This window comes from Danio aesculapii, chromosome 9 (genome assembly GCF_903798145.1).
Source record: "Danio aesculapii chromosome 9, fDanAes4.1, whole genome shotgun sequence".
Taxonomy (NCBI): domain Eukaryota; kingdom Metazoa; phylum Chordata; class Actinopteri; order Cypriniformes; family Danionidae; genus Danio; species Danio aesculapii.
The window spans coordinates 27,077,293-27,104,942 of record NC_079443.1 but is presented as its reverse complement, the minus strand read 5'-3'; the positions used below and the strand labels follow the sequence as shown (position 1 = coordinate 27,104,942).

At 34.7% G+C, this 27,650-nt stretch overlaps 1 protein-coding gene across 3 annotated transcripts in view; it reads right to left on the bottom strand.

Moving 5' to 3' along the window:
* gtdc1 (glycosyltransferase-like domain containing 1) overlaps positions 1 to 27,650 on the bottom strand; it is a 75,085-nt gene that overhangs the window by 18,817 nt on the left and 28,618 nt on the right. Inside the window, exons 4-6 of one of the 3 annotated variants that reach the window (XM_056465752.1) lie at positions 24,910 to 25,083; positions 8,325 to 8,420; positions 6,246 to 6,410 (exon numbers count right to left, since the gene is read on the bottom strand). In XM_056465752.1, the coding sequence (XP_056321727.1) occupies positions 6,246 to 6,410; positions 8,325 to 8,420; positions 24,910 to 25,083 (435 nt within the window). The remainder of the gene's footprint in view (positions 1 to 6,245; positions 6,411 to 8,324; positions 8,421 to 24,909; positions 25,084 to 27,650) is intronic. The other 2 variants (XM_056465753.1, XM_056465755.1) reach the window with 2 other exon arrangements.

The window sequence follows — 27,650 nt, the reverse complement described above, 5'->3', positions numbered from 1 at the left end:
ACAACACAAACATATTAGTGATTATTGGAAAACATCTAGGAGGTGCACTTGAGGGCTATTTTAAATGCAGATGTTAATGGTAGATGGCAAACTTATGGATGACCCACATAAAGTTAGAGAAAGAGAAAATACTGTAGCACTAGTATATTATAAGACTTGGTAGTATACATAATCAAATAATTAAATAAGTAAACAATATATTTATCATAAATGAATCCATACTACATAATTTTACACTTTATTTTTATTTAATATTGTAAAATGATTTCAAACATTTTATAAAGTCATATAAAATTGAATTATACATATTATTTATTTGATGAAAAAATAAAACTATGATATCATGAAATATGATTGCAATTTAAATAGTTTGTATATAAATATATTTTAAAATGCACTTTATTCCTGTCAAGGCAAATTTTCTGTCTCATTACTCCAGTCTTTAATGTATTATGCTTAATTGTTGATTAAAAGAATTGTTTTTATAAGCAATATTAAGCAGTTCTGAGTTTAATCGAACAACTTTTATTTAAATTACAAGTTTTTTCAGTTTTATGTGTTAAATTTTTTTAATGAGTTGAATAACATTTGTTTTGTTTTTGTCCTGAACCAATAACATTTCTTCTAAATTTAAAACCAATTTAAAACTAAATTTAGGTTTGTAATGACAACTCTCAGAGAGCTTTATAATAGTAATAAATATGTATATGGCAATGTTGATGTGTTTGGCCTTGGTGGAATAGATCTGATACGCTGCTGCTGCTTTGATTATTATGGCAGAGCAAGAACCGGGACATGTTTTGCAGTCTGAGAATATAAAACACTGATGCTGCAAACAAAATATATATACAACCCCTCGTAGAAAATCTAAACACAGGTGGAGCTTAGGTGGAGGAGGATCTCCGAACAACACGCTAAAACATTACAACATAGAACAACACTGAGCATTTAATATGTTGAAGAGCAAGCTCATTGGTCGATGAGGTGACAGCAACAATCTCCTGTGACATTTAATTGATACATGCATACATACATACATACATACATACATACATACATACACACATACACACATACACACATACACCAACCACTTTATTTGGCACACCTGTCCAACTGCTAGTTAACTAATGGCACATGGCAGCAACTCAGTGCATTTATGCATGTGGACATGATCAAGTCGATCTGCTGCAGTTTAAACCGAGCAGTAGAATTGGGAAGAAAGGTGATTTAAGTGACTTTGAGCATGGCATGGTTGCTGGTCCCAGATGGGCTGGTCTCAGTATTTCAGAAACTGCTGAACTGCTGGGATTTTCACACATAACCATTTCTAGGGTTTACAGAGAATGGTCCGAAAAAGAGAAGATATCCAGTGAGCAAATTTTAAAATGCACTCTATTCCTGTCATGGCAAATTTAAGTATCATTACTCTAGTCTTTAACGTAATATGCTTATTTGGTCATAAAAAAATCATTATTGTCAGCAATATTAAGCATTTCCGAGTTTAATTGAACAGCTTTTATTTGAACAAGAAGTTTGTTCATTTTTTCTAATATTACAAGTGGCTTTACTGTCACAGCTTGGTGGATAAACAAAACAAAATGAAATGAAATAAAATGACCACAAACTTTTCAGTGCCAAAATGATCTCAGATTCTTTTTTCCTTTTTTGTCACTGTATATACGTTACTAAAACGGGGGACTTTCTTACCCTTTGACCTCAAAGTGCAATGAGACAGAAACCAAATAAAACAAATACGAAAAAAAAGGGGTTCTGCAGGGACCCGGCAAATCCTCATTAGCAGTCATCCGGTACCACTTAAAAGAATATGATCCTCTCATTTAGACAGCTATGATTAAATATTCCCCTTTAAGTCGCACCCATGAGGTGCATGTTTTAAAATTCAAACTCTATTTACTGCAAAAGCATGACGTTAAAGGATTCAAATCAGAAGGAAGCGAAAGGGCTAATTAATGGGGCTCTTGAAAGCCCAGGATTCGGTTATCTAGGGATTGATTAGGGTCAGCTGAAAATAGCGGAGGAGAAGCCTCCGGTAAAACAAGACAAAACAAACCGTGACCGTGTCGATCGCTCCTGCTGCTCCTCCACAGGGATGGGTGCGTGGTGGGCTCTTAATAAGGAGAGTAACTACACACACATGAATGCGAAAATGTATGTGCTGACGTCTTGAATTATGACTCGACTGTCAGTAAACGATTCGATTTCCACTTCTCTGCTGTTACTTGACCCTGATTCATTAGTTTTAATTGTGTGCAAACATCAAACATTTTTACAAAAACTCTGCCTTCGCTCATAAGCCGGGTTGAAATCCTTTGTGCCGTTTTCAAAATTCCAGCATATCATGTTCTTCCAAGTGGCGTCCCTCTCTAATGGGGGTCTCGGCGGCATGGCTCTGGTGCAGGAGGAGTTGCAGAAGCAGCCACGATCTGTGCCAACACAGTGTGGTGATGCGTCAGTGCCCGCGTCTTATTTTACTTGGTCATTAGTGCCTGCTGCACAGTCTGAGATACAAAAATATGTCTGGATTTCAAGACAGGCCACAGGAAAAGAAAAAAAAAACTAACATTGCGTAATTGCCTGCAGAGCATAATCGGCTGAAAGACAAAGGTCCAGCAGAGGGAAAGCCCATGCTAGCCCATGTGACTGTCTGATGGTGTACTTTAGTAAATGTCTTCACTACAGTTTTTTTTTTTTTTAAAGAACATGTGCTTGTTGGTCACCGTGAAAAAACAAGGTTGGCCTCTTAAATAAATGAGCTTTTCAGAAGCAAATGTAAGCCCTCATCACATGCACCTGCAAACAGCTGCCCTGTCTGACCATACGCCCCAGTCAGCGCCTGCAATAAGACAGTCCTGTAATCCAACAGATGAAGACCTATCCAGGCCACATGGAGATTAACAATCTGCAACCAGTGCTGATGACAAAAAGAGAGGCTGGGGGGGGGGGAAAAGGAAAAAGGATGAAATGGGACACACTGTTAGAGATAATCCAAACCCCTTCTTATTTTTCCAGCAGCTCTCGCCCTGTGTAAATCCCAATTTAACTCGGACCAAAGCCAACGTTTACGAAGCGCGGATGTTAACAGCGCTAATCCATCTGTGTTTTGCTCAGTTTTGAAGAGATTACACAATGGGCGCTTTTGTTACTGATACAAGAGTAGGTGAATGACAGATACATAACACAAACAAACATTGCACAATCCCTGTGCCAGCATCAAACTTCCACACCGGTGGTCTTTTCGGTTGTTAATCTGATTTATGGGTGTTTTTTGGTAAGGAAACATATCGCCATTGCCAAGAGATGAGCAAAGAGTCATGGGAGAAATATGTGGCTTGAGCAACAGCTTCTTTTTTTTTTCTTTTTTTCTCAGCCCATGGCAGATGAGGTAGAGATACAATGCTGTTTGGTTTCCACTCATGCCAAGAGGAGGTCTAAAATATGGGGAGTGGAAGATATTTAAACTTCAACAAAAACCACAGAGCAATCCTGCGGGCAATAAAATATTTTCTCATCCCTCCCCCATCGGTCGCTGTGAACAAAACTCAACGGCGCAGACTTTTTCTTCTGTTCCTGTTTTCTTGGTTCTGTTCATGCAAGACTTTTTTTTCTTGAAAGGAATCAAGTGCTGATGTCACTGGTTATATTCTAGCGGTGCGTTTTGCCAAGATTGCGTTGAGATGATGCTGAGATGTATTAGACAAGCATCGAGGGGGTTGCTGGACACATAAAAACTGATTTGGACCACTGGCTTATCTATGCATGTTGTACCGAAACAAGCATGTTATCCATTTTCCATGCCTCTGCCGTCCTGTCAAACAATTCCCGGGACAGTCCAAAGCTAATAACTCACAGAATGATAGTTGTATACAGGTTGATGTTTGAGGCGCTTTCATGTTGCACATGTTTGAAGTCTGCTGAGAAACAAGGTCCTCACATTACAGTTCTGAGTGAGAGCTTTGTTTAATTAACAGTGAAAAAAAATCCAAATGAAAATGATGGACAACTTTTTCATTCTGAACCTTCCATTATTATATGTAGGTATTTGGTTCCTTTATTTATTTGCAGTGCTGAGGGTAACGCATTACAAGTAACGTGAGTTACATAATAGTATTACTAAGTAACGAGTAAAGTAACACAATAATATTTGAATTACTTTTTTGAAAATGTAATGCGAGTTACTTTTAGTTTAATTAATTAGCTTTAAAAAATAAATTGCTGAATTAAAATTTAAGTAGTCACAATGAATCACGCAGTCAATGAGAGAATGTGTTCATTATTTTAAACACATCGGAGAAAAGGAAAAGGGGATTGTCTCGACAGACAATGGTTTTACTTAAGACAAATAGTACAAAAGTAGCAAACACATTGCTTTAAACTTTCAATAATCTGTATATATGGTAGGGATGCTCTGATCTGATCTGCTAGAGATTGCTATTGGCTGATAATCACCTTTCAAGACTCAATCGGTACTCACTAATCTGGCTGATCTCATGAACCAATCACAACTGTTTGTTTACAGGTTTACAAGCAGAGGACACATAAGAACTGAAATCTTTGTACATATCAGAACTGAATATTCTGTGTTTTCAACAATACTGCAATTTCATTAAATCCTGGCTGAAAATATTAGGGAAATAAAAAATAATAATTTTTTAAAACTTAAATATTTAATAATATAACTTATTGTAATGTGCGTATTGTAATAAGCAGTAGTTTATGGACCTATTTCCTCTTATTAAAGAAGTAATGGATTTATAGGTGTGCATTTTACTGTTTATGCGCTCCAATCTTCATTGAGGAATGTTAAATTCTTCTTCCATTATTTGCAATGTTTCCAAATTGCTTTATTAGTGATTTTTCTTGTCAGTTTTTTAAATGTTTTATCTGTTTTGTTTTGTAAAGTTTCTTCTCACCATGACATGATCACACTAAATGGTTATAAGTGACATGTTTAAGGAATTACATGCAACATCTTTCATTTATTCTCTGAGGTAAGGCAAGATCTCCACTTAAGTATCATACTGTAAATGTGCTTAATGCATTATAAAGCTGGAAGCATCAGAATCGGTACTCATCATCGGCCGATCACCATGACAAGGAATCAGCACTTGGCAATGGTTGTAAAAATCCTGATCGGAGCATCCTTAATATACAACACATATAACTCTGGGCTCAGGAAGTTCTCAGATAACATTATGCTAAAATATTTTTTTGATGTATTTTTTAAAGGTAAACGAAGGTGTAGGCTATACAACTTGCTAATTGCAGAGCTCCTCTATTAAACAAAGTAAGAAAACAAAACTAGTGCTGAAAGAGATCAAGTATTAGCCAGGTAATAAAAAGTAAAGCAAAAATAACTCATTATGTAACATTACTTACAATAAAAATGACCTAAGTAACGTACCTAGTTACATTTTTAGGAAGTAACTCAATATTGTAATGCATTACTTTCAAAAGTAATTTTCCCCAACACTGTTTATTTGCACCTTGGTTGAATTGGAACAGTTTATGATTGTTTTCACTTTTTTTACACATGTAAAAAACATATTAGTTTTATTAACTTAAGAGCCTGTACAATAAACTGTTAGAAATGAGAGATTCAAAAATGTATATGAAAAATTGTAAGGGCAGTTTTAGACAATGTTCAAAATAATTAAATAAATGGATAAATGAATGTAATATAAATTCTTATAAAATCTGAAACGTTTACTATCTGAGGTGCATGAAAAATATATTACAACTATTCTAATATTTATTATGCAAAAATGCAATATTAAAATAAATTCACAGAACTCTGAAATAACATTTGACTGTGTGTATTTAAGTACGACTAAATCTAAAAGCTAGATATGAAATTAGTCTTGGCAATACAGAGTTGTACTCTTTTATTCCCAAAGAAGTAAAAGATGTTATCAAACCCAAACTGATGTAAGAGCATTTGTTTTAATAAACTATATATTTTCCAACCACGTGCATAAGATCAAATGTGCCCAAAAGTTTTAAAAATATATATCCTTATATTGTAATTATAATGAACTTATAATTCCTTATAATTATAAATGAAGATGTATTATTCATAATTACCATTACATATTGAGAATATTACTGAAAAGAACTATCCGAATGTTAAAAGCATTTTATCCACCCAAACTTTCTCTAATAAATGCATGTTCAAATGACCTCTTGATGAATAAATGTTTGTAATGTTATCATGAGCGTCTCACCAGCGATGTGGCCAGACGATGTGCAGTGGCCGCAGTTTCTCTCCCTCGTGACCACACAAAGGGGACGCTGTTTCCTGATGTGGTGTGACACTGGTGGGCTCATGGGACTGATTTGTTCCAGCCACATTGAGCATCTTTTCAGGTGGCTCGGAGTCTGGGTGACTGCTGGGATTTATTATCAGGTCATATACATTTTCATGCTCGTTTCATCAATTGCACAATAAATGTTTTAGTACACTCAGTGCCTAGCATAAATGAGTACACCACTCACAGATCTTTCTTTTAAATTTATATTTGATAGAGGATGCTATACAATATTATATTTGAGCATATCAATTAGATTAGTACCAAAGACAAAGCTGAATGCAATTTTAATAGAGGAAACAAATTAAGATAAACAACATATATACTGGTGAAGTCAATATATTAGCCCTCCTGAGATTTTTTTTATTCTTAAATATTTTCCAAATGATGTTTAATAGAGCAAGGAAGTTTTTCACAGTATGTCTGATCATATTTTTTCTTCTGGAGAAAGTCTTATTTGTTTTATTCCAGCTAGAATACATTTTTTTTTTAATTTTTTTAAACATTTTAAGGTCAATATTATTAGTCCCCTTAAGCAAAACAAACCATCGTTATATACAAAGATTTTCCTAATTACCCTAACTTGTATAGTTAACCTAATTAGCCTTGTTAAGCCTTTAAATTTCACTTTAAGCTGAATACTAGTTGTCTTAAAAAATATCTAGCAAAATATTATTTACTTTCATCATGGCAAAGATAAAAGAAATCAGTTACTGGAAATGAGTTATTAAAACTTTTGTATTTAGAAATGTGTTTTAAAAAATCTTCATTCCGTTAAACAGAAATTAGGGAAAATATACAGAGGGGCTAATAATTCTGACTTCAACTGTATATACAATTTACATAAAAGCTTGTAAGTTGTATTTTTTATGCAATATTTAGTTTGAATTAAAATGTATTATCTTTCTATTCCTAAAGATGTTAGGTGACACTCTTATTATAATGGATATCTTATAAAATAATAATAATAATAATGAAAGTCAAGTGAAGTCAAGTTGAGCTTTATTGTAATTCCACTACATGTGTGAAAATACAGTGGAACAAAATGTTGTGTCTCACAGGACCACAATGCTACATAAATAAACATATTTCTAAATATGAATGCACCACTAGACGTACAAGCTATTTTAAACCTGTACAACTAACATACCAGAGATGTAATCTTATTTTACTAACTGTAACGGTGCATATACTATAATCACTGAAACTATACACATAGCCTAGGACATACTTTTATATAAGACAAAATATTATTTGTGTTACATTCACAAGTAAGCATTTTTTCCCTTGTTGAGTCCTTGTAAGGTGGAGTTTAAGTAAAGTGTCTGATTTATATAGAGAGAAAAGTGTTTTTACAGGTGGTTTGTCAAACCCACTCACCGGTGTTATTCCTGTGTGAGATATCCCTTTAACTGCCCCACCAAGAAAAAAAAAGCTCCTAATGTCGCTAGTTAACACACTCAATGAATTTTTTCAACACATCCCATAATTTCTAAAATATTAGCCTCTACTAAATAATAGACATTTTGGTTTATAGTAAAAGTATCGGAATTAATACATATATTACGAAAAATCTGAAAATAAGAAGTGTAAGACCGATTTATTTTAAAACATAATCAAAATAAAACATTTTTGAGCACTAAATCATCTTTATTTTTTGAAGTATGCCATAAAATATTTCAGATTTCACATGTTTTCTTGTTTTTTATCTTAACAATAAAACCAAAATCAAGTCTGGTAGTGTAACAGGAGTATGTTTGATTGATTTTTTTTTTTGTAAACCAACAATGATATGCCTGTAAATTTACAACAATCATTCTGTACATGACTTTAACAGTCATTATTTAAAACTGTCAAAATATGGTCAACCATTTAGGAGAGCAGGCAGTAAAGGGGATATTCAGTTAGAAACTGATAATAATATATATATTTTTTAAATAGGGTGTACACATTTACGCTCTGCACTAAAAGTAGTGTTCAGTGCTAGTTTCCTACCTTGGACTTGATGTCTGGACATGGCTTTTAGCAGCCGGAGCGTGGATATCATCACACCGCACTGGATGCCTGAGACGCTTGTGTGCAGGGAGGAATCTGAGGACGAAAGGGAAAAAAGCCCTATAAAGCAACATAAGAGAAACTTTGGAAAAAAGGATTTCAAAAAAAGAAACTGTAAACACATTCCTAATTCAAAGATGTTTTTCTTTAACCTTCATTGATTTCTGTAATGAAAACCAGCATAAGAAGCGAATAATTCATATGCTACAGCAGTCAGAACATTACATGTTTGTGCAAAATAAACAAAAAAGGTAACTAAAACCACATTTTAAAAAAAGAAAGAAGAAAAAAGGGGGCCTCATGTGGCATTTCTCTCTCCCCAGCCATAAAAATATGTCAGGCACACAACCGGACTGATGTATTCTGCAACCACCACGATTATTACAAGTTTAAGAAGTTTAAAACAAGTCACATTTTCACGTAATTCTCTGCCAAAAGCAATCCATAAAACGCAGAGAGCACTTTCTGGGTTCTTTCTGCCTCCTCGGCACCGTGACTCCTAATTGTAGGTTGTGTGATGGACGTGAGCCAATTAGCTGCTTCAGAGCGAGATTCCCCCATGCTTACTGACATACTATTATTTTTTGCAGTGGAGCAAAACCGAAGGCACTGGTAAAAATCTAAGAAGAACCAACCTTGTGTTACCCAAAGTGAGCAGTATGAGATGACAGATATTCGACAGATATATGGACTATCTTTAGTCCAGTTTGAATTAGTTTAAAAAGGGTCAAAACATTTATAAAAATAGCTTGAGATATGCAAAACGCAAGATAATTGTCCAAAGATCTGGAGATCACTGACAGCAAATGCTTGGCTGCTGATGCAACTTTCCATTACAGTGAGATCCTTTATTTTATTTTTATTGCATAAAACACTATGCAATAATAAGGTATATTCAGAGAAAATTAAACTAATTTTAAAAACATAACAAACAAACAAACTAAATAAAGTAAAATAATAATACAAAAAATAGAACAAAAGAACAAAAAATGTAATTAACAAAACAAATTGCTAAATCAAAATAAAACAAATATCATAAAATAAAACTAAATAAACTAAAAACAAAAAATAAAATATTAAATCAAATCTAAATTAAGAAAATTTAAATAAAAATAGATTTAAAATAAAAAATATATATTTATAATATTTGATATATCAAATCAAAATCAAAACCTAAAATAAAATAAAAGCTGATAAAAATTAAAAATAAAACTACTTATAATCATAATATTTGATATTAATAATACTTAAAATTAATACTACTAATGGTAAAAAAACAATACTTAAATTAATAAAACAAAACAAATAAATAAAAATTACTTATAAAATAATACTTGATATTAATAATGCATAAGATAAATACTACTGATAGTAAAAAACAATACTTAAATTAATAAAATAAAATAATAAAATAAAATGAAATAAAAACTGATAAAAATAAAAAATAAAAACTACTTATAATTATAATACTTGATATTAATAATACTTAAAATAATTACTACTAATGGTAAAAAAAATACTTATTAAAATAAAATAAAATAAAATAATAAAAACAACTTATAAAATAATACTTGATATTAATAAAACTTAAAATAAATACTACTACTACTAAAAAAAATTAAATTAAAATAAATTTCAATATCAAATTAAATTAAATTAATGAAACAAATCAAAACAAAATAAAATAAAATAAAATAAAATAAAATAAAATAAAATAAAATAAAATAAAATAAAATAAAATAAAATAAAATAAAATAAAATAAAATAAAATAAAATAAAAATAAAATAAAACAAGCACAGGTCGTTAAATTGACTTGCATAAAGTGGATGTCCTAAAAGGCACTCATATACATGTATTTCAGTGAGCCAAAGATTCTGTGGTGGAGGCAAGCAATACAACATGACGAACTACTAACCGATTTAGCACGACTTCCCACAATATGTTTATAATATACATGGATCCTTCCAAGTGCTGGAGAACTCATCGACTTCAAAACAAAAGCGGCTGTAAAGGCAGTGGAGTGTAAAGAGAGTTTCTTTGCGAGTTACATACAGACGGCTGCCTCCACTCACCACAATGCTGGGTGTACTTCTACCACCCACTTTTTGCGAGTTATTTGGGTACCAATCATAAATGACAAAACGCAAGAGGAGAAAGCAGCTTTTCTCTTTGGTTCTGTATCTTTGCAACTGTTTTAAAGGCATTTCCGTGTGCAGGACACAAGCATGCATGTGTTTGACTGCACTTTCATCTAGATGAAAACAAGTTGTGGAAGCGTTAGTCAAACGCAGATAGGTAAATTGTGGTTTGAACGGAAGAACCTTCAAAGAAAGCTGTTAAGCCACAAAATAAATGTACACAGAGCATTCGCAATTTGATCTTTTGAAGTTGCTGTTTCAGACGCAATGCTCTAATTCCATATCCATCTCGGTAAATATGCAATCGGTGGGCATGTGAATATGAAACGATAGCATTATTATTCTCCAAACGTCCTAGAGAAAAGACAGAGAGTATCAGTGAGGGCAGACACTCAACAGTTCACCTCCATTAGATTAGCCATTGATAAAAGTGCCAGGGAAGAGTTTTCTTTTCAATGGATGAATGAACTAACAGATGTGGACAGGAGAGCCAGGCTACATTAAAAGCTGCACTAAAGAGATGACAAGAAGGTGGTGGAGGCAAGGTATGAGCGATGGAGCTGCCCCGCAAGCTGGGAGGAAAATTTCATTTCAAGGGCCATTTTGAAAATTACCCAAGGAGGTTTTGACTAGGCAATAAAAACGCAGCCGTGTCCACCGACAGGAGAGAGAGAACGCCACCAATTAGCTTATTTATAAATCAAGCGCAATTTCAGTGATGACTTTTACCTTGCATTTGATTAAATGTGAAAGGATGGTTGGGGGAAAAGAGGGAGGAAAGAAAATCAAAGTCAAAAATCATTTCATCTAATTTCCTTTATTGGCAATAATCACAAGCGGTCTCTTTTTCCCAGGCTAATGAAAAATTCCATTGATCTTGAGGTTGGCCGTTGCGACGGCTCAGAAGTGCAGAGAGCTACGTGTGAGCGCTGCAAACTTTCTCCAGCAGCTCTTCTGGGTACTTCTGCAAAGCTTAATGCAACTGGGTTTATTACAAGCTATCATCAATCCACAACATGCCTTTCATAATGATGATTAATACCATATAGTAAAAGTTGTCAGGCATTTTTTGAGCAGACAGTTGGGTAAGAAGTTATCCATTTTTTTAATTGGTTCTAATTTAAAACAATATATTCACATGTTGTAGCAAATCTTTTATTTCATGAAATCTTTCATAATATTGAGTTTCTGAAAACATTAACATCCATAGTAAAAAAAAAAAAACAATATTATGAAAGCCAGCTGACTTCAAAATGTCTTCTTTTGTGTTTACCAGAAGAACAATGACTTAATTATAATACATTTGTGGGTGAACTATCCCTTTAAGGGAATGCTTGCACAAACTTTTATCTAAAAATGGAAACACCTTATGGGTTTTGGCCATTTGTTTACATGAAAGCAATGCTTTAAGTATCAGAAAGTGTAAAATTTTGAAAACAGATTCAAAGAATTGAATGCCATTATTGTCAAACAGTGAATTAAGTGATTTTTTTTTTAAGTGTGATTTTTTTTTTGTTCTCATCCGTCCATGAAATTGTTCAAAACTGCAAATGGAAAATGTATCATAGGTAACATGGCTTTGTGAAAATTAAAAATTGCACAGGGTTTCTGCAGGTTTTATCAAGTCAAATTTAAGACTTTTTAGGACCCTTTTAAGACCATTATGAATGAAATTTTAGACATATAGGGCTCAACACTAATGATTATTTCTAATGGCCTGGTTGGGTCAATAGATTGTTTTTTGCTTGTCACAAAAAAAAAATAAAATAAATAAAAATCAAATGCAGTTATTTCTTGGTGACAATGTGTCAAAACAAGATAACTCTAGTTGTATACACTATTTTTAACATAATGGGCTCTATTTTACTGATCTAGGCACAAAGTCTAAAGCGCATGGCGCAAAAGCATTAAGGGTATGCACGAATCCACTTTTGCTATTTTAAAGATGGAAAAATACGTTTTGTATGAATGGAAGATCATGTAAAGGGATAAACTGCTCTGTTATTATCACGAGGAACTGTGCAATTGTTTTAAAATTTCCTTCCCTGATCTTATTAAGATGAATTGTCGGTGACTGGATAGATGCCAGTTCGATTGGGCAGCTTTACTTGGACAGAGGAAAATTAAGACCTGTTTAAAATTATTTAAGACATATAACACAACATTTCAGTAAATTTAAGACTTTTTAAGACCCCGCGGATAACCTGATATAACTCTCTATCTAATGTTTTAAGAAGCATTTTTATACTATAGTCCCATATTAGCGCATATACCATAAAAAAATGCTAGTTTTGTTTTAGAAAGAAACTATTCATTCTGTAGTGAATTCATTAAGTAGGGATCCATTCATTTAACCAAATGGGACATACTATATAATAATTATACTTAAAAGTATATATTTATAATTTATTTATTTATGTTTTAATGTCATATCAGCAAGGCAAGGCAAGTTTAGCTATATAGCACACTTCATACACAATGGTAATTCGAAGTGCTTTACATAAACAGGAATAAAAGAAACAAGAAAACAAAATTGATTAAAATAATTAAAAACAGATAAAAACGGATTATAATGTGTTAAAACCGGGTATTGAAGAATGAAAAAGAAAAGAAAGAGATAATAGTGCAATCTGTCGGACATAGCACAGTGCTCTTTCAGTAAAGGCTCAGCTAAACAGATGTGTTTTCAGTCTTGATTTGACTTTGCCTAATGTTGAAGCACATCTGATCAATTCTGGAAGTTGATTCCAGCAGCGGGGGGTGTAGTAGCTAAAGGCGGATCCCTTTTTTGGATGAACTCTTGGAATTTCTAATTTACTTGATCCTAATGATCTGAGTAATCGGTTTGTAATCAGTGAGCATATATGTAATGTATTCAGGTCCTAGGCCATTTAGTGATGTAAAGACAAGTAGTGATACTTTAAAATCTATTCTGAATGTAACTGGGAGCCAGTGCAAAGACCTGAAAACAGGTGTGATGTGCTCTGATTTTCTGGTTTTAGTTAGAATCCTGGCAGCAGCGTTCTGGATCAGCTGCAACTGTCTGACTGTCTTTTTCCTAGCAGTGCGATATGCCTGTATATCACTGGTGTACGTCACTGGTGGGACACTAAGGCTATATTCAAGTCAACAATTGTATTATATATTTAATAATTTACAATCATGACTGTTTCCCTAATCATTCATTGTACAATAAATAAATAAATAAAAACAAACAACAACAACACTGATAAAAAGTCATATAAGCTGTTTAAGTTTGATAAATGATAAATATTCCAAAATAAATATATATATTTATAATGTAATGAAAAGTAAATAGTTAAATTATTCCAGAAGGATTTTAATACAATAAAATAAAAAAGTTGTCTTAAAATTAAAGTTGTCTTATACATAATTTACATTCTTTGTTTACAAACGCTGTAGATTTAGCCTAATTTGCCCTGAACTTGAATATGGCCACAACTCTCTGTCCACTGAGCCACTGAAAGCGAGCGATCACGCAAAGGTTTAATGCAGCCAAGTGTGTCGTTGTGAAAGCACCGTGGCCAGCATTAGTCTCATCAGTGTGGCTGCCCTGTAGGATGGCCTGACAGAGGTCCGGTATGATGGGCACAGGAGACCTGAAGAGAGCCTCTGAGATGTGGACAGAGAAGGTCATTACTGCACATTAACATCTACATTCATTATTACCAACTGACCTCATAGTCAAACGCCAAACTTCCTATCCCACACATCCTGGACTTTAGTCAACTCTACGTGACACCGACTATGAAAATATCCTACCTCAGAGGGCGGCGGGACAAATTTTAATGACAAAGACTGACATGCAGCACAGCTAAAGTAGGTCACAGGAGGTAACAAACAGAAGGCCAGTGGAGGTTTCCAACGACACTACAGCATTGCCCCATTTTCATGCAACGCAGATGACGGATATGATCGTATCGGCTTGTGGAATGCGTTAGCGATGACAGACTTTCCGTATTATGTAATGTGCATATGGCTTAGCAAATCTGACATAGAATGGGCAGATTTTGACACAACTGCACAAGCCATGACATCTGTCATGGGAAGCAGACACATAACAGCCTGATCGCTTCAAACAAAACCTCGACATCTCTACATGTCTAAAACATGCTATAAGAAAAAAAGTGGCATTTCCACAGACGCAAACTAAATGGCAAAAATATATATATATTAATTTTTGAGCTGGTGTGATAAATTTATTCCTTATTCCTCGGCATAAGGAATTCAAGTCTTTGTCTTTCCAGACAATGGTTGCATTCCAAACCCTTAATGAGTATGGAGAGAAAGAAAGTGAGCACCAGTCTATACTGTAAAAAATGCAGGGTTCCACACAACTCTATGTTGTCACAACACAAATTGATTAAGCTAACTTAATAGGTTTTACAAATTTCAGTCGATTGAACATAAAACAATTAAGTTGTCCACAAAAAATAGGAATTGTGTTGTTTCAACTCATTTTAAGTAGTTTAAACAAGCAGCAAACATATTTTTAGTGTATATGTAACTCATGAAATGCTTAAAATGGCACTATTTGTCGTTTAGGATAACTTCAAATAAAACTCAGAAACTTTGAAATGTCTGACACATAATAGACATAAATGACATTATCAGACCTTTGAGTTTATGTAAATAAAAATACAAGTGTATTTTAACTTTTTTCGATAAACCAACTCAATTTATTTTAAAGGGCACCTATGATGAAAATATTTTTTTGAAGCTGTTTGAACAGAACTGTGTTAGTATAGTGTGTCCACAGTCATATTGGAGTGATAGAAACACAAGTGTCTTTTTTGAAATTTCCTGATATTAAAATAGGATGCAAATTCCTCCCATTTTGAGGCCGACCGCAACATGACGTACAGTAGGAGTGCGGTTTCCCCGCCCACCGAATTGATTGACAGCCGCGTATTAACATGCCTCCATAGTAACGTGTATGATCATATCAACAAGACAGTATGTGCGCTCAACTGGGATTAATAGATCTGTTGAGCTCACTGTGATCATCAATCATCATCAAATGTGATCAAGAAAGAGTTTAAAGGTTTTAAAGTTTAAAACAGTGCATGTTTGTACAACAGTACAGCAATTTTACCGTCTTTACTTTATCACCACAGCCGCGTCTCAGTACAATTATAAAAGAAGACGCTTCAATCCTGGTTTGTGGACATTAAATCAGGTTTATTTGGTACCTCATCATAACATTATATCCATAAAGCAGTGAATATTAACGTGTATCCTGTCACATTTGCCGTGCAAAAACAGCGCAGTTAAACGTGCACTCTGTGTGTTTGTGTGTGTGTGTGTGTGTGTGTGTGTGTGTGTTGCAGTTGGCAAATAATTGGGAAAGTTCTTACTGTAGTATTTTTTTCACAAACATTAGGTGAGATCTGCTTCCTTCATGTCTGTCACTGTGCTGTTTATCTGACACTGCTGAGGCGATGTTGAGGAACACTCTGACAGACACATGGGAACAGTGGGTTGGCATAGCTAGCACAGGCACAGGCAACAAAAACAGCTACACATTCCAATATTCTGAAAGGTATAATAAATAATCTGATGGGTGTTTTGAAGTTAAACTTTACATACACATTATGGAGACACAAAAGACTTATCTTAAAAATAGGTGCCCTTCACTTGTGTAAAGATATTTTTTTTTGGTACTAAACTAATTTGTTGGATGGCAATTCTGCCTTTAATTAAGTTCATTGGAGTTCATCCAATGAGTTATTTTTTTGAGTGTAGACAGATGATGGTAATTTTATGATTGCATGACTCAGTTGGCTCTTTTATTCGAAAGGTTTATATATGTATATATGTATTTATATTAAGTATGTTTATATATACTGCATATATTTGTTAATTTTTAACACTTTCTTTTTCTTTAACAAAATTAAAATTTGTCAGAATAACTATAATTTTAACATGGTTTTTATATCAAATGTTGGTTTCTTACCACTTAGACAGATTAAATAAAGGTACTGAGTTATTCAAAACATTTTTGATGTAATTTAATTGTATTTGTTATTTAGCTTTAAACAAGTGACCAATCAAGAAATTACTCAAGAAAGCACAAGCACAGGTTTAAATAATGAAAGGACAAATCATTAACTGTATGGATCTCTATCTTCTGTGGAAGACAAGGACTTTTTTTTAAAGAGTTAATAATTTTATGTATTTATTTATTTTTGTTGGGTGTAAATACAGTAAGGGTCAAAATGTTTCAACAATGTTTTCAGTGTCATGTTTTACTGTCAGTTGCAAAGAAGAAATTTAGTTACACATGTTTAAAACGACAGGAGAGTAAATGCTGATTGTTAATTTTGTAGGTCAACTATCACTTACTATCACTCAAAAAATGGGATATTTTCAGTGCTTCACGATGGTTTACAAGCAGAGGGTTTTTTTTCTTCTTTGCCAAGTCCAACGCATAATAAAGTAGCAATGACATATGTCTTCATGCAGGGTGTTTTCAATTCAAATTTAGCACAGTGTAACGCTCTGCACCCTTCAGTGAGTATTAAGAGCATTCACTTCAAGTGTCCTGTGAGTGTTTCTGAAGGGTGCACATTTGAAGCCTCTTTTGAGACAGGGAAATGTATACCTGGTGATACACTTGATTACATGAAGATCAAACAATCAAAGAAATCACATTTTGACTTGTGTTATTTAAATACCTGCATGTCCTGATTGCATCATAGCCAAAGTGATGGCCACTAGCCAGCTGCTTGGGACAATTCTCTGAAGCCAGGGGCTTTATCCTTGATTCATTCCTATTTATCACGGTTCGCTCCTAGCACTTGAAAGCACCATATGGACTCAATTGTGGTTCGTTCCTGGCACATGTGATCTGGAGATCAGACGCATGCCATACCTTTGGGCTTTACCATTGGATTATTTTCACAGGGCATATACTAAGGAGCCCTCGTGCCACAAGGATGGAGATCCCTTTTGAAAGCGTCCTCGGAGCATGAGGTGGTGGAATCCGATGTCAAAGAAACAAATGAGAAAAGGTGCCCGCCAGATGTTTCACCGACAAGATTAAACGCTCAGCGTTTTGATTAAGAAAGCACATCTCCTCATCACCCCATCCTGCCCACATTAAGGCTTAAGAGCAATCAAAAACGAGAGCGCTACAGGATGAGTAGCAAGGCGCATGAGGATTTGGAGCTCGGGTGCCAAGTGATGAGTTTCTGACCACCAATAATCAAGGCCTCCAAGCACGAAAAGCAGAATTAGCAGACGTTCAACATCAGCAGCTCTATTAGTTATGCACATTTACCAAACACGCTAGTGCTGGACCAACAGCACATTTTTCCAACACACTGGAATGGTTTCCTTAGCCGCTTAAAGATGAAACCCACGACTCAGTGCTCCCCACACATTTCTACAACAACACGTCGAGTCAGTTCGATTAAATAATGTAACCCACGCCACTATGAAGCCGTGGCACTGCTTTATGTAACAAGGTAATCGGCGCCTTTGATGCGACTTTATTACTTCGATATGGGACCAAGGCGCATAATTTCCACTGTGCTGTTCCCTTTGAACCATTCTGAGACAATCTCTACAGCAGGATATCCTGCCATCTGCTTCAGTAACAGAATCGCTCCGCCAGTCAGTCATTGGCGGCAGGCCGTCGTACAGAGAGTCACATCCATGCCTTTGAACTGCTTTTTAAAAAGCGGCCAAATACCCTCTTTTCCCCACCAACTTTGAAAAGTAGCTTCAGTTATCTGTGCTGAGTTAAATGGGCTAATGAAAACCTGGTCCTCCTGACAACGAGAGTCCAGCGAGAGATTCCTGCCATGGATTTTCCCCTCGATGAGCTTGATAGCAGCATTGCGGTCCCCGTCCTAAGGAGCAACTGTCATTGTTTTAGATCAATACAGTGCTGGCCATCAATCTTAGCACTGCGATCGGGACTTTCTGCACACATCTGATGCCAGTTAAGTGCTATGGAAACCAAACTCGCTCTTCTGCCAGAGCGGAGAACAATGGAAATCAGAGCAGCATTGCATTTGAGTCCTTCCAGGAGTGTCTTTGTGATGTGGCGGCTCCGTAGGGCTGAAATTCCTGAAAGGACACCTGACCATCATGTGACTTAATGCAAACATGCCCAGTCGGCCTGTTGTGTTTTAATACAAAGCCTGGCCTTTAATAGGGGCCACCAGCGTTGTGGATTTCAGTGATTGATGATGTGGTATGGCCTCTCTCAGCTGGGCTCCTGCTCACTAGGGTCAATCGCGATTGAATTACAGCTATAAGCAGAAAGCCAATTAATAAGTGAGGTCTGATGAAGTTGATCCAAAGGACACTGCTAGAGAGATGGAGATTACGCTACATTCAATGAGATATTACAAAAGATGTTTTCATTCTGAGGTTACTTTTACCTTATTTATTTTTCTCCACTAAATGGGTATGGCGACTGCGGGCTAACCCTGCACTTTATTTACTTTAAAGGGAGTTTCCTCATGCTAGCCTTCCTATGCTGTCTTTTCATGATGCTTTCTATTAGTATTCAAGACATCTTTCCGACTTTCCTTCATTTTCTTTTATTTAACAGCATCTATTGAGAATATGCTATGACCACGTAGCCACATTTTCATAATTTACTTATTCTTCTTTATTTTGGCGGAGAGAAAGAGAACAAAAGAAATAAGAAAGCACATAAACAAGGGAGCCTACCTGCGAGGTATTTCATATCAAATACTCCGTTTCTTCTCTTGTTTGTCTCTGGGAATATTTTTAAATTCTTAAAAGGCTTGGACAAAGTTGGTTGCAGAGAAAAGAACCCAGGGCATGTTGACGGATGGCCGGCCATGCATATAATCGTTTCCTTACACTCTGTGAGTTTGCTTTGGAAAGGGGCGAATTACCATCTGAAAATGAGCTGAGAAACACTGTAGGCGAGAGCCCTGCGTCATCAGTGTCAGCTTACTTACAGCGTCTCTTACCCATGATACAGACACACACACTCGCAGACATGCACACACACACTAGTGTGGACCAATATTACTAATGTCATCTTAACCCACATTTTACACACAGGGCAAATTTTTCACCCAACAAAGTGTAGGGGTGCATCCATCACCTCAAAAAAAAAAAAAAACAAAGCACACATAAAGGGGCTATATGCAATAATCATTATGTATTAATCACTTTTTGTTTCCTGTGCCATAACAAAACTAAACGACTCTTTGAAAAGCCTGTAAAGTGACTTTTCGCTGAGAAAATACAAAAGATGTGACGTTTATGCATTAGTATAAAACTGGCAATGTTATGTCCAACATTACATACTAATAATAAAAAATAAATAATAATAATCTTCATATAATGCTAAATGTTTCTTGCATAAACTCTTGTAAGCTATTTGTTAGGGTTGTGTGATTAATCGAAATCGAATTGCAATCGCGATTTGAAACGTCATGATTAGCTAATCGCAAGAGACCACGATATGAAATATATATGTATTATATAATTTCCTCCACCCAGAGCAAATGCATGACTGCCGTCTGTGTGTGACAGTTTTACTAACCAATTGAGTGAGCACACTTTCATTCTGCCCAATCAGAATTGCGCAACCGAACTATGCGCAAAGCCCACAATAAAACAAACAAACAGGAAAGCGAGGACAAGTGGGATGATTGCTTCTGCCGCTTCAGAAGCATTAATAGATGAATTCATATCAAAAAAGAACAACAAGTCGGTAATATGGTAATATTTTGGTATCAAAGTCACAGACACCGTACAAAAACAGATCATTTGTAAGAGCTGTCGCAGAATTGTTGCCACACCATGAGGAAATACAACAACCAGCACCTAAAAAAAAAAATCACCACAGATGGCTGTATGAGGAGTGTCGTGCTAAAAAGTAAACCTAAAATATTTCCAATGACACATAATCTAGTAGGAAGCAACATCAAAGTAAAATTTCAGAGTTGTTTGCAGCTGTTACACCATATGAAAAAACATCATGAAGGCAGGAGATAACGCCAAAACTCACTACTGTTTGCTTCAGAGAAAAATTTGTGTTTATTTTCAGAATATTTATAAACAAATTTGAATAAAATATGGAGTTAGTTACTATCTTTTCAGTTTCAGTAACACTCGCTGGATTTTAGCAGTAAGAAGGTACGATACAGTTTATTGAGCTGACGCTTAACTGTAAAATTAAATCGCAAATCAAATCGAAATATCTGTCAAAAAAAAAACAAAAAAAAAAATCACAATTAGATATTTTCCCCGCAGCCCTACTATTGGTGGACAAGTAGAAGCAGAAGCAACATGTTTCTGGCAGCTCTTCACTTAACTGACACTAAAAAAAGATTCTATATATAGCTTATGATAACTGGTTTTAAGATTTACTGCGATTTTGAGTCAAGGTTTTAAAACTTCAACAATTTTCTGTTGTACCGTTCTTAAGGTATTTGTAAGTTTTGTGGGTTTTTTTTACTTGTTTTTAATGACTATTTTATTGAGTTTTTAAGGCAACAGTAGAAAAGGACTCTCCACATCACAAGCAACTAGTCAGTCCAGAATTCAGGAGATATTCGAGAAAGGTTTTTGGGTATATGTTAAGAAAAAACATTCTTGTAGTGACGTCGATAGAACGTTCTTTCAAAGTTACTTTGAATTGTTTCTCACAAACATTATTACAATACACAATAAATGCACCAATTTTTTCCCCCCAAAATTTTTTAACTGAAGTTTTAAAACGTTACTATAGTACTTGTACCATAATGTTTATTCTAATATGTATTATCAAAATATGTTTTGCATATAAGAATTTTTTAAACATGTTTTAAAAAAGTAATAATATTATGAAATAAGGCTTTTTTTTAATGAAAACTTTCCTAGAATTGTTATTTTTAAATGATAAATCATTTTCACTTTTTACATTAGCTGTTATAATGTGTAATAGATCATGAACAGGCATGAAACGATAACCGATTTAAGGTTTACCTAGGTTTTGAAAAGTCAAAGTTTTAAAACTGTTAAAATTTACTGTTATACCGTCTCTATGGTATTTGTACGTTTTTTTTTTTTTACGACGATTTTTAGGGCAACAGTAGCAAAGAACCCTTCACATCACAAGCTACAATGATTCAGGAAAAAATAAACAAATCTCTTATAAACCAACATTCAGCATGCTGTAGAGCTGAACAGTGCTGTGTCTTATTTTATATCCAAAGAAAAGAAATATATCCAAAGATGCCTTTTCAAGTTGAAAAGAAATTTGTGTTTTTAAAAATAATGAAGACTGCAGAAGTCAATAACTTGTTATTGTTAATTATTTAGCCTGACATTTATTGTTTCAAAATATTTAAAATTTTAAAAATATATATCATGTTCAATGGGGAAAAGTTGTTGTTTTTTACCCAGACCTTTAAAATATTTTAGAGCAGTAATTACAATACCATGATATTGTAGAACCGTGATATTTTTACCCAAGGTTATCATGCCGTCAGAATCCCATGTCTAGTGCCAGTATAAGATTCTGATGGTATGATAACCTTGGATAAAAATATCACTGTTTCACATTTAAAATATTTTGGTACAGTAAACATGTGAGGCTAAAAATTCTAATGAATTATTGACTTCTGCTGTCTTCATTAGTTTCAAGAACACAAATTTCTTTACAATTTAAAACAGCATGTTTGGATATCTTTTCTTTTGGAGATGCTGTTGTGCTATAAAAAAATAAAAATCTTACAGAAAATTTTGGCGATTTAAAATCCTTGACTTTGGTATACCTTGAAAACACAAGGTACAGTATCATCACATTCCGAGCCTATTCAAATATTGTATACAAAGGAGTCTCAACTGTTGAATTTACTCCCCAGCTTTGCAAAATTTAGGGCATCAAACATTTTCAATCAATATAGTGCCTTTGAATTTAGTTTGCATCTCTAAAACAAAACTGCAAGTACTTTCCCTAAGAAAGAAAGAGGCATGTTATCAATATAGGTGCATTTCAGAAAGATACAACAAAGCACATGCAGCTGTTTTAGTGATGACAAACACTGAAACGTGACCTTAGCGGTGTGCGCTACTCTGGCTCATCTAAATGATGAAAAACAAACTTGAAAACACAAAGCGGCTGGATGTTGCATTAAAAATCTTGATTTTGTCAACCAATGATGTACTGACTAATGCAAAAAAAAAAAAAAAAGTATCTGAGGGATAATGGAAAACATGCCTCACTCAGACCTGGAGATAAACATTTTGGATTTACTTATCAAAAGTACAAAGAGAAGATAAAAAGTTATAGACTGCAAACATATTAAATAGAAAGATGTTATGTTAATACGTGACACGACACATTTATGATGGGGCAAACACATTTCATAGAACATATGATTCAGATTTAAATGACTAATAGGTCAAATAAACTTATTTGCAACAAATAAGAATTTTCTGAAAATATTTTATAATACATTCATTCATTTGTTTTCTTTTTGGCTTAGCCCCTTTATTAATCTGGGGTCGCCACAGAGGAATGAACCGCCAACTTATCCAGCATATGTTTTACGCAGCGGATGCCCTTCCAGCTGCAACCCATCTTTGGGAAACATCCATACACACTCATTCACACACATATACTACAGTCAATCTAGCTTCCCCAATTCACCTATAGCGCATGTCTTTAGACTTGTGGGGGAAACCCGAGCACCCGGATTTTTATATAATGTACATTCCTAGGATATTAAAAGCAAGTCCATTAATGTTTCAAATAAATATTTTTTGTGTGAAAATAAAATGGGTAAAATAATGTTTCATTGTCTTACATATACTTATGTAAATTCTAATCTGCACACAGCAAATTATATAAAAGATTCATACAAATATAGATATATACATATAAAATAGCAATAGTAAATTTGATTAATTGCAAATTATGTTAAAGATTATTAGTCACAAAGTCAAAAAATTTTAAATGACAAATAACTTGTGTTTTGGAGCAGCACTGTCCTCAAATAGTCTTTTAACATGTCAATAATTGACTCTAACAATAAATATGGCTGACAAGATAGTTTTGGTATATGAATGAAAATTAAACTAAGCACATCTACGTCTACTAGATGGAACAATCCATAAAATGCTTTTAAAAGTGTTCAATCAATATTTCATATTTAAATATAAATAATTGATATTAATATATTGGCATGTGCACAAACTGATCTCTTAAAACAACGACAATTACCAATTCTGCAACCGATCCGCAACTGATTTCTAATTCACTAGCAACATGCGTATCAAAACAACAAAGTCTGCTTTACAGCTAAGGGAGGATGTGAAATGCACTACATGCTTACAGTCTCTCTAATCTTGAAACCAGCACACATAAGCCAAACCAAGAATGCCTTGAATCAAAATGAATTACCAATATTGTTCCACCCGTTTCGGATCCTGCTTGCTGTTCATTAGAAATCTAATAAGAAGCAGGCCCCTCCGTGGAGTCGCTTCTAGCCGACTTATTCTTGACATTGCTTTGGAACAGGGCTATGAAAAAAGCACCACCCATGCTCGCTGATCCAAGACGACAGTTCGAGAGGCAAATTCTGAAGCCAATCTGGACTGCACGAGTCAAAACGACAAACACAACACAGAGAGATTTTAAAGCTGTAGGGTTTAAAAGAACAGCAAAAAGCAGACCCCAAATAAAAGTAAAGCATGTAGTGCATTTAAAATATTTGCTTTCAGCTGGTTGTGTCCTCCAATCATCCAGGATTAGATTTTAAATAGCAAAAATATGCAGTCATAATAACTAATTAAAAAACAATACATAATTAATAGATTCAGAATGAATTGTGAGTTTGCAGCTACAACTGCATGCATCCACATGAGCCAAAGATAAATACAAATACGTTCTGTTTTGGGAAACGTGGTGAATTTTAATAACCTGTCCAATAAAACTCTTTGGATTTCAGTTTGATTTGCTTGACATTCGCTGCAGATGAAATGCTCAGAGTTAAAAAATAAATAAATAAATAAAAATCCTCTCTAATTTTAATACTACATCATGGACTGCTCCAAAAATCAAACACAAATATCTACAGTCAAACAGACTATGACACAAAGAAATCGCTTCCTGTCCCAATGGGCATGTTGTGTATGTGTGTGCATGTTCGCCCGAGCACAAGCACGTATCTGTAGCCGGAGCGTGTCAAGTGATCCACACAGGATATTAAAGCTGTCTATTCTAATCACTTTCTTACACAACTTTGCCCACTCGCCATTAACCACGCTTGCATACGCGATCAGCTTTTGGGGGCGGATTAAGAGTGAACTCGCAAGCGCATTTTTTAATCAGTGGAGGAGTGATCCCTGGAAGGCTGTGGTGAGGGATGTAAGGACAGACCTTGTGACATCGGGAAAGCGAATGGGGAAGTGGAGGACGTGACACTTGGGACGGATGAGCCGCTCCAGATCTTTGGGTCGATGATCAGGCATGGTCTTCATGAAGGTGGAGATGGACATGAGAAAGGATTCCATGTTGAACGAGGAGTTGAACACCACCACATCCGCAACCAGGCTGTGGGAAAAATAAACAAAAGAAGAAAAGGTGGTTAGCACTGTTGCCTCATAGCAAGAAGGTCGCTGGTTCGAGTCCCGGCGGGGTCAGTTGGCATTTCTGTGTGGAGTTTGTATGTTCTCCCATTGTTTGCATGGGTTTCCACCAGGTGCTCCAGTTTCCCCCACCGTCCAAAGACATGTGGTATTGCCCTTATTCTTCACATATGAGCAGGCGTAGTCACTTGAATCTTTTTAGCTCGAGACTTACGGTCTCATTCACTTCCATTCATTTTTAGACATTTAAAACAGCTTGTTATGCTGCTTAATGTTGCAAACTGATATTTTCTTATTATATTATTCTGCTTTGTCTGTAGTCATAAACACACTTGTTTGTAGAGCAAGTAGTTTGATCGTTTTCTGGCGTTTATTATTCCTAGTCATTTCTCCCATAGGCAACTTAATCGGTAGTTCTAAAACAATCACAAAAATGAGTGCACTTCCACATTGAAGAATAAGGTCAATAAGTGAAATGGATAAACTAAATAGCCATAGTGTATGAGTGTGTGAATTTGAGAGTGTATGGGTGTTTTCCTGTACTGGGTTGCGGCTGGAAGGGCATCCGCTACGTAAAAAAAAACATGCTGGAATAGTTGGTGGTTCATTCCTCTGTGGCGACCCCTAATAAATAAGGGACTAAATAAGGGAAATGAATGTTTCAATCCGAAGATGTAAATTAGATTTGTGCGCAAAACTGAAATATTGAAATATAAAACATTCAATTCAGTGAGTCAAACAGAACAAATTAGTCACTGCCTGAAAAACTGGCAGCAAATATTAAAAAGAAAAATGGGATTTGCTGGAAAAGCCATTGTGGGGCTTTTTTTATTATATAATAAATTACTAGAGTCTTAGAAAACGAAACTGGATGAACACGTTGGCTTTTGGAGGCGAAAGATTGCTCTTTGGGAGTGGAGGTAATAATACCAAAACACTTTGATGACAGACTTTGGCTAAGGGATTTCAGAAAGACCAAAACAACATTTCAGATATTTTACAATGTGGTCGGTCTGGTGTTTTGTCCATTAATGCTGTCCCATTGTGTCTATTTTTATAATCTCATGATCTGTTAAAGCAAAATCACATGATTTTGTTGATGCACATTGAAATTTATTCAGTAGTTTCCATAGTAGTTTATGCAAATCTTTCCTTATTGAAGAAAAAGTTCATCCTATACTCAATTGTGAGCATATTTTTAATGCACATTTTTAAAATGTATGTGCATCTTGGTGTTTCCATTAAGCATTATTGTTACTGAAAAACAAAGCCACAAAATACCAAACCATTACAATAATGCTGCTTAATTCATTCTCAGCGTATGTTTTGAGAAGCAAACTTGTACATGCAATAACTTGCTTTGCAGACGTCAACAGTATTTAGTCACTTTAAATATATAATACATGTTGATTAGAATCCGCATACACAAACACACTATGTTTTTTAAATGGCACGCTGATTAACCCCAATTGCCAAAATCAATCACTGCACTGCACTCAATTAGAGAGTGAATTAGAAGAGCCGGGTTCTTTTTTGTGTCACTGTTCTGCCTTGTTAATAAAGTTGAGCAAGCAAAGGGCCTTTGAATTATTGACATGATACTCTGACAGACAACAATCACAATGTATTCCAATTAGAGCTCTTAAAACCCTTTCTTTCAAACATCAAGATTGATTATGACATTAGGCTTTAAAACATTGAGTTCTTAAGAATTACAGCACCATTATACGATCCCATAATTAACCAATCACATCATGCCAAGTAACGCGCATGATAAACTATTCTGTCTCAGACACACTGTCTCTCTTGTGAATTAAAATTCAGTCTGGCACAGAAATGGTGCTTGCTATGCACAGACTGTACTGACATATTGCCACACGTTAAGGTGAACTTGGGAAACTTGGGAAGGTTCGACTTCATGAGAAAAATTATTTGACAAATTTCATTTCCATATTTTTTGTAACTGCATCTTTAGATTTTTGTATGTTTAAGGATTTCAAGCTTACTTTAGAAAAAGAGTCAGTTTTGTATTGGGTCTTATTCACTAATAACTGCATGTTTTTCACACCTAAGTTTTCACACCTTTTTCACATAAGTTGTTCTTGAACTTGTATATAAAAATTGGACCTCTAATAACACTGAAATATCGATTTTTATATCCAGTTAGTTATTTATGTCTAGTTAGTTAATTATCTGTAGGCTTCTTTATAGATGTTTATAAAGCCTCAGACCTACATGATTATTATTGTGTATGCGGTATGTTGCTCTTTAATTTTTCATGCATTTAGTATAAATTTTAGTGCGTGTTTGATGAACCATGATTTATTCATTAAAATATTTTTTAGACACATTTCTCAAAAATATTTGGTAACACTTTGTTTTGATCGTCCATTTGGTTATTAGTAGACTGCTTAATATCTGCTGACACTGCTTCTTCAACAGACATTTAACTGACTATAAGAAACTTTGCAAGTAGATGTAAACTTAAACTAACCCCAACCTTAATCCTAACCTAAAAGTCTACTTATAATC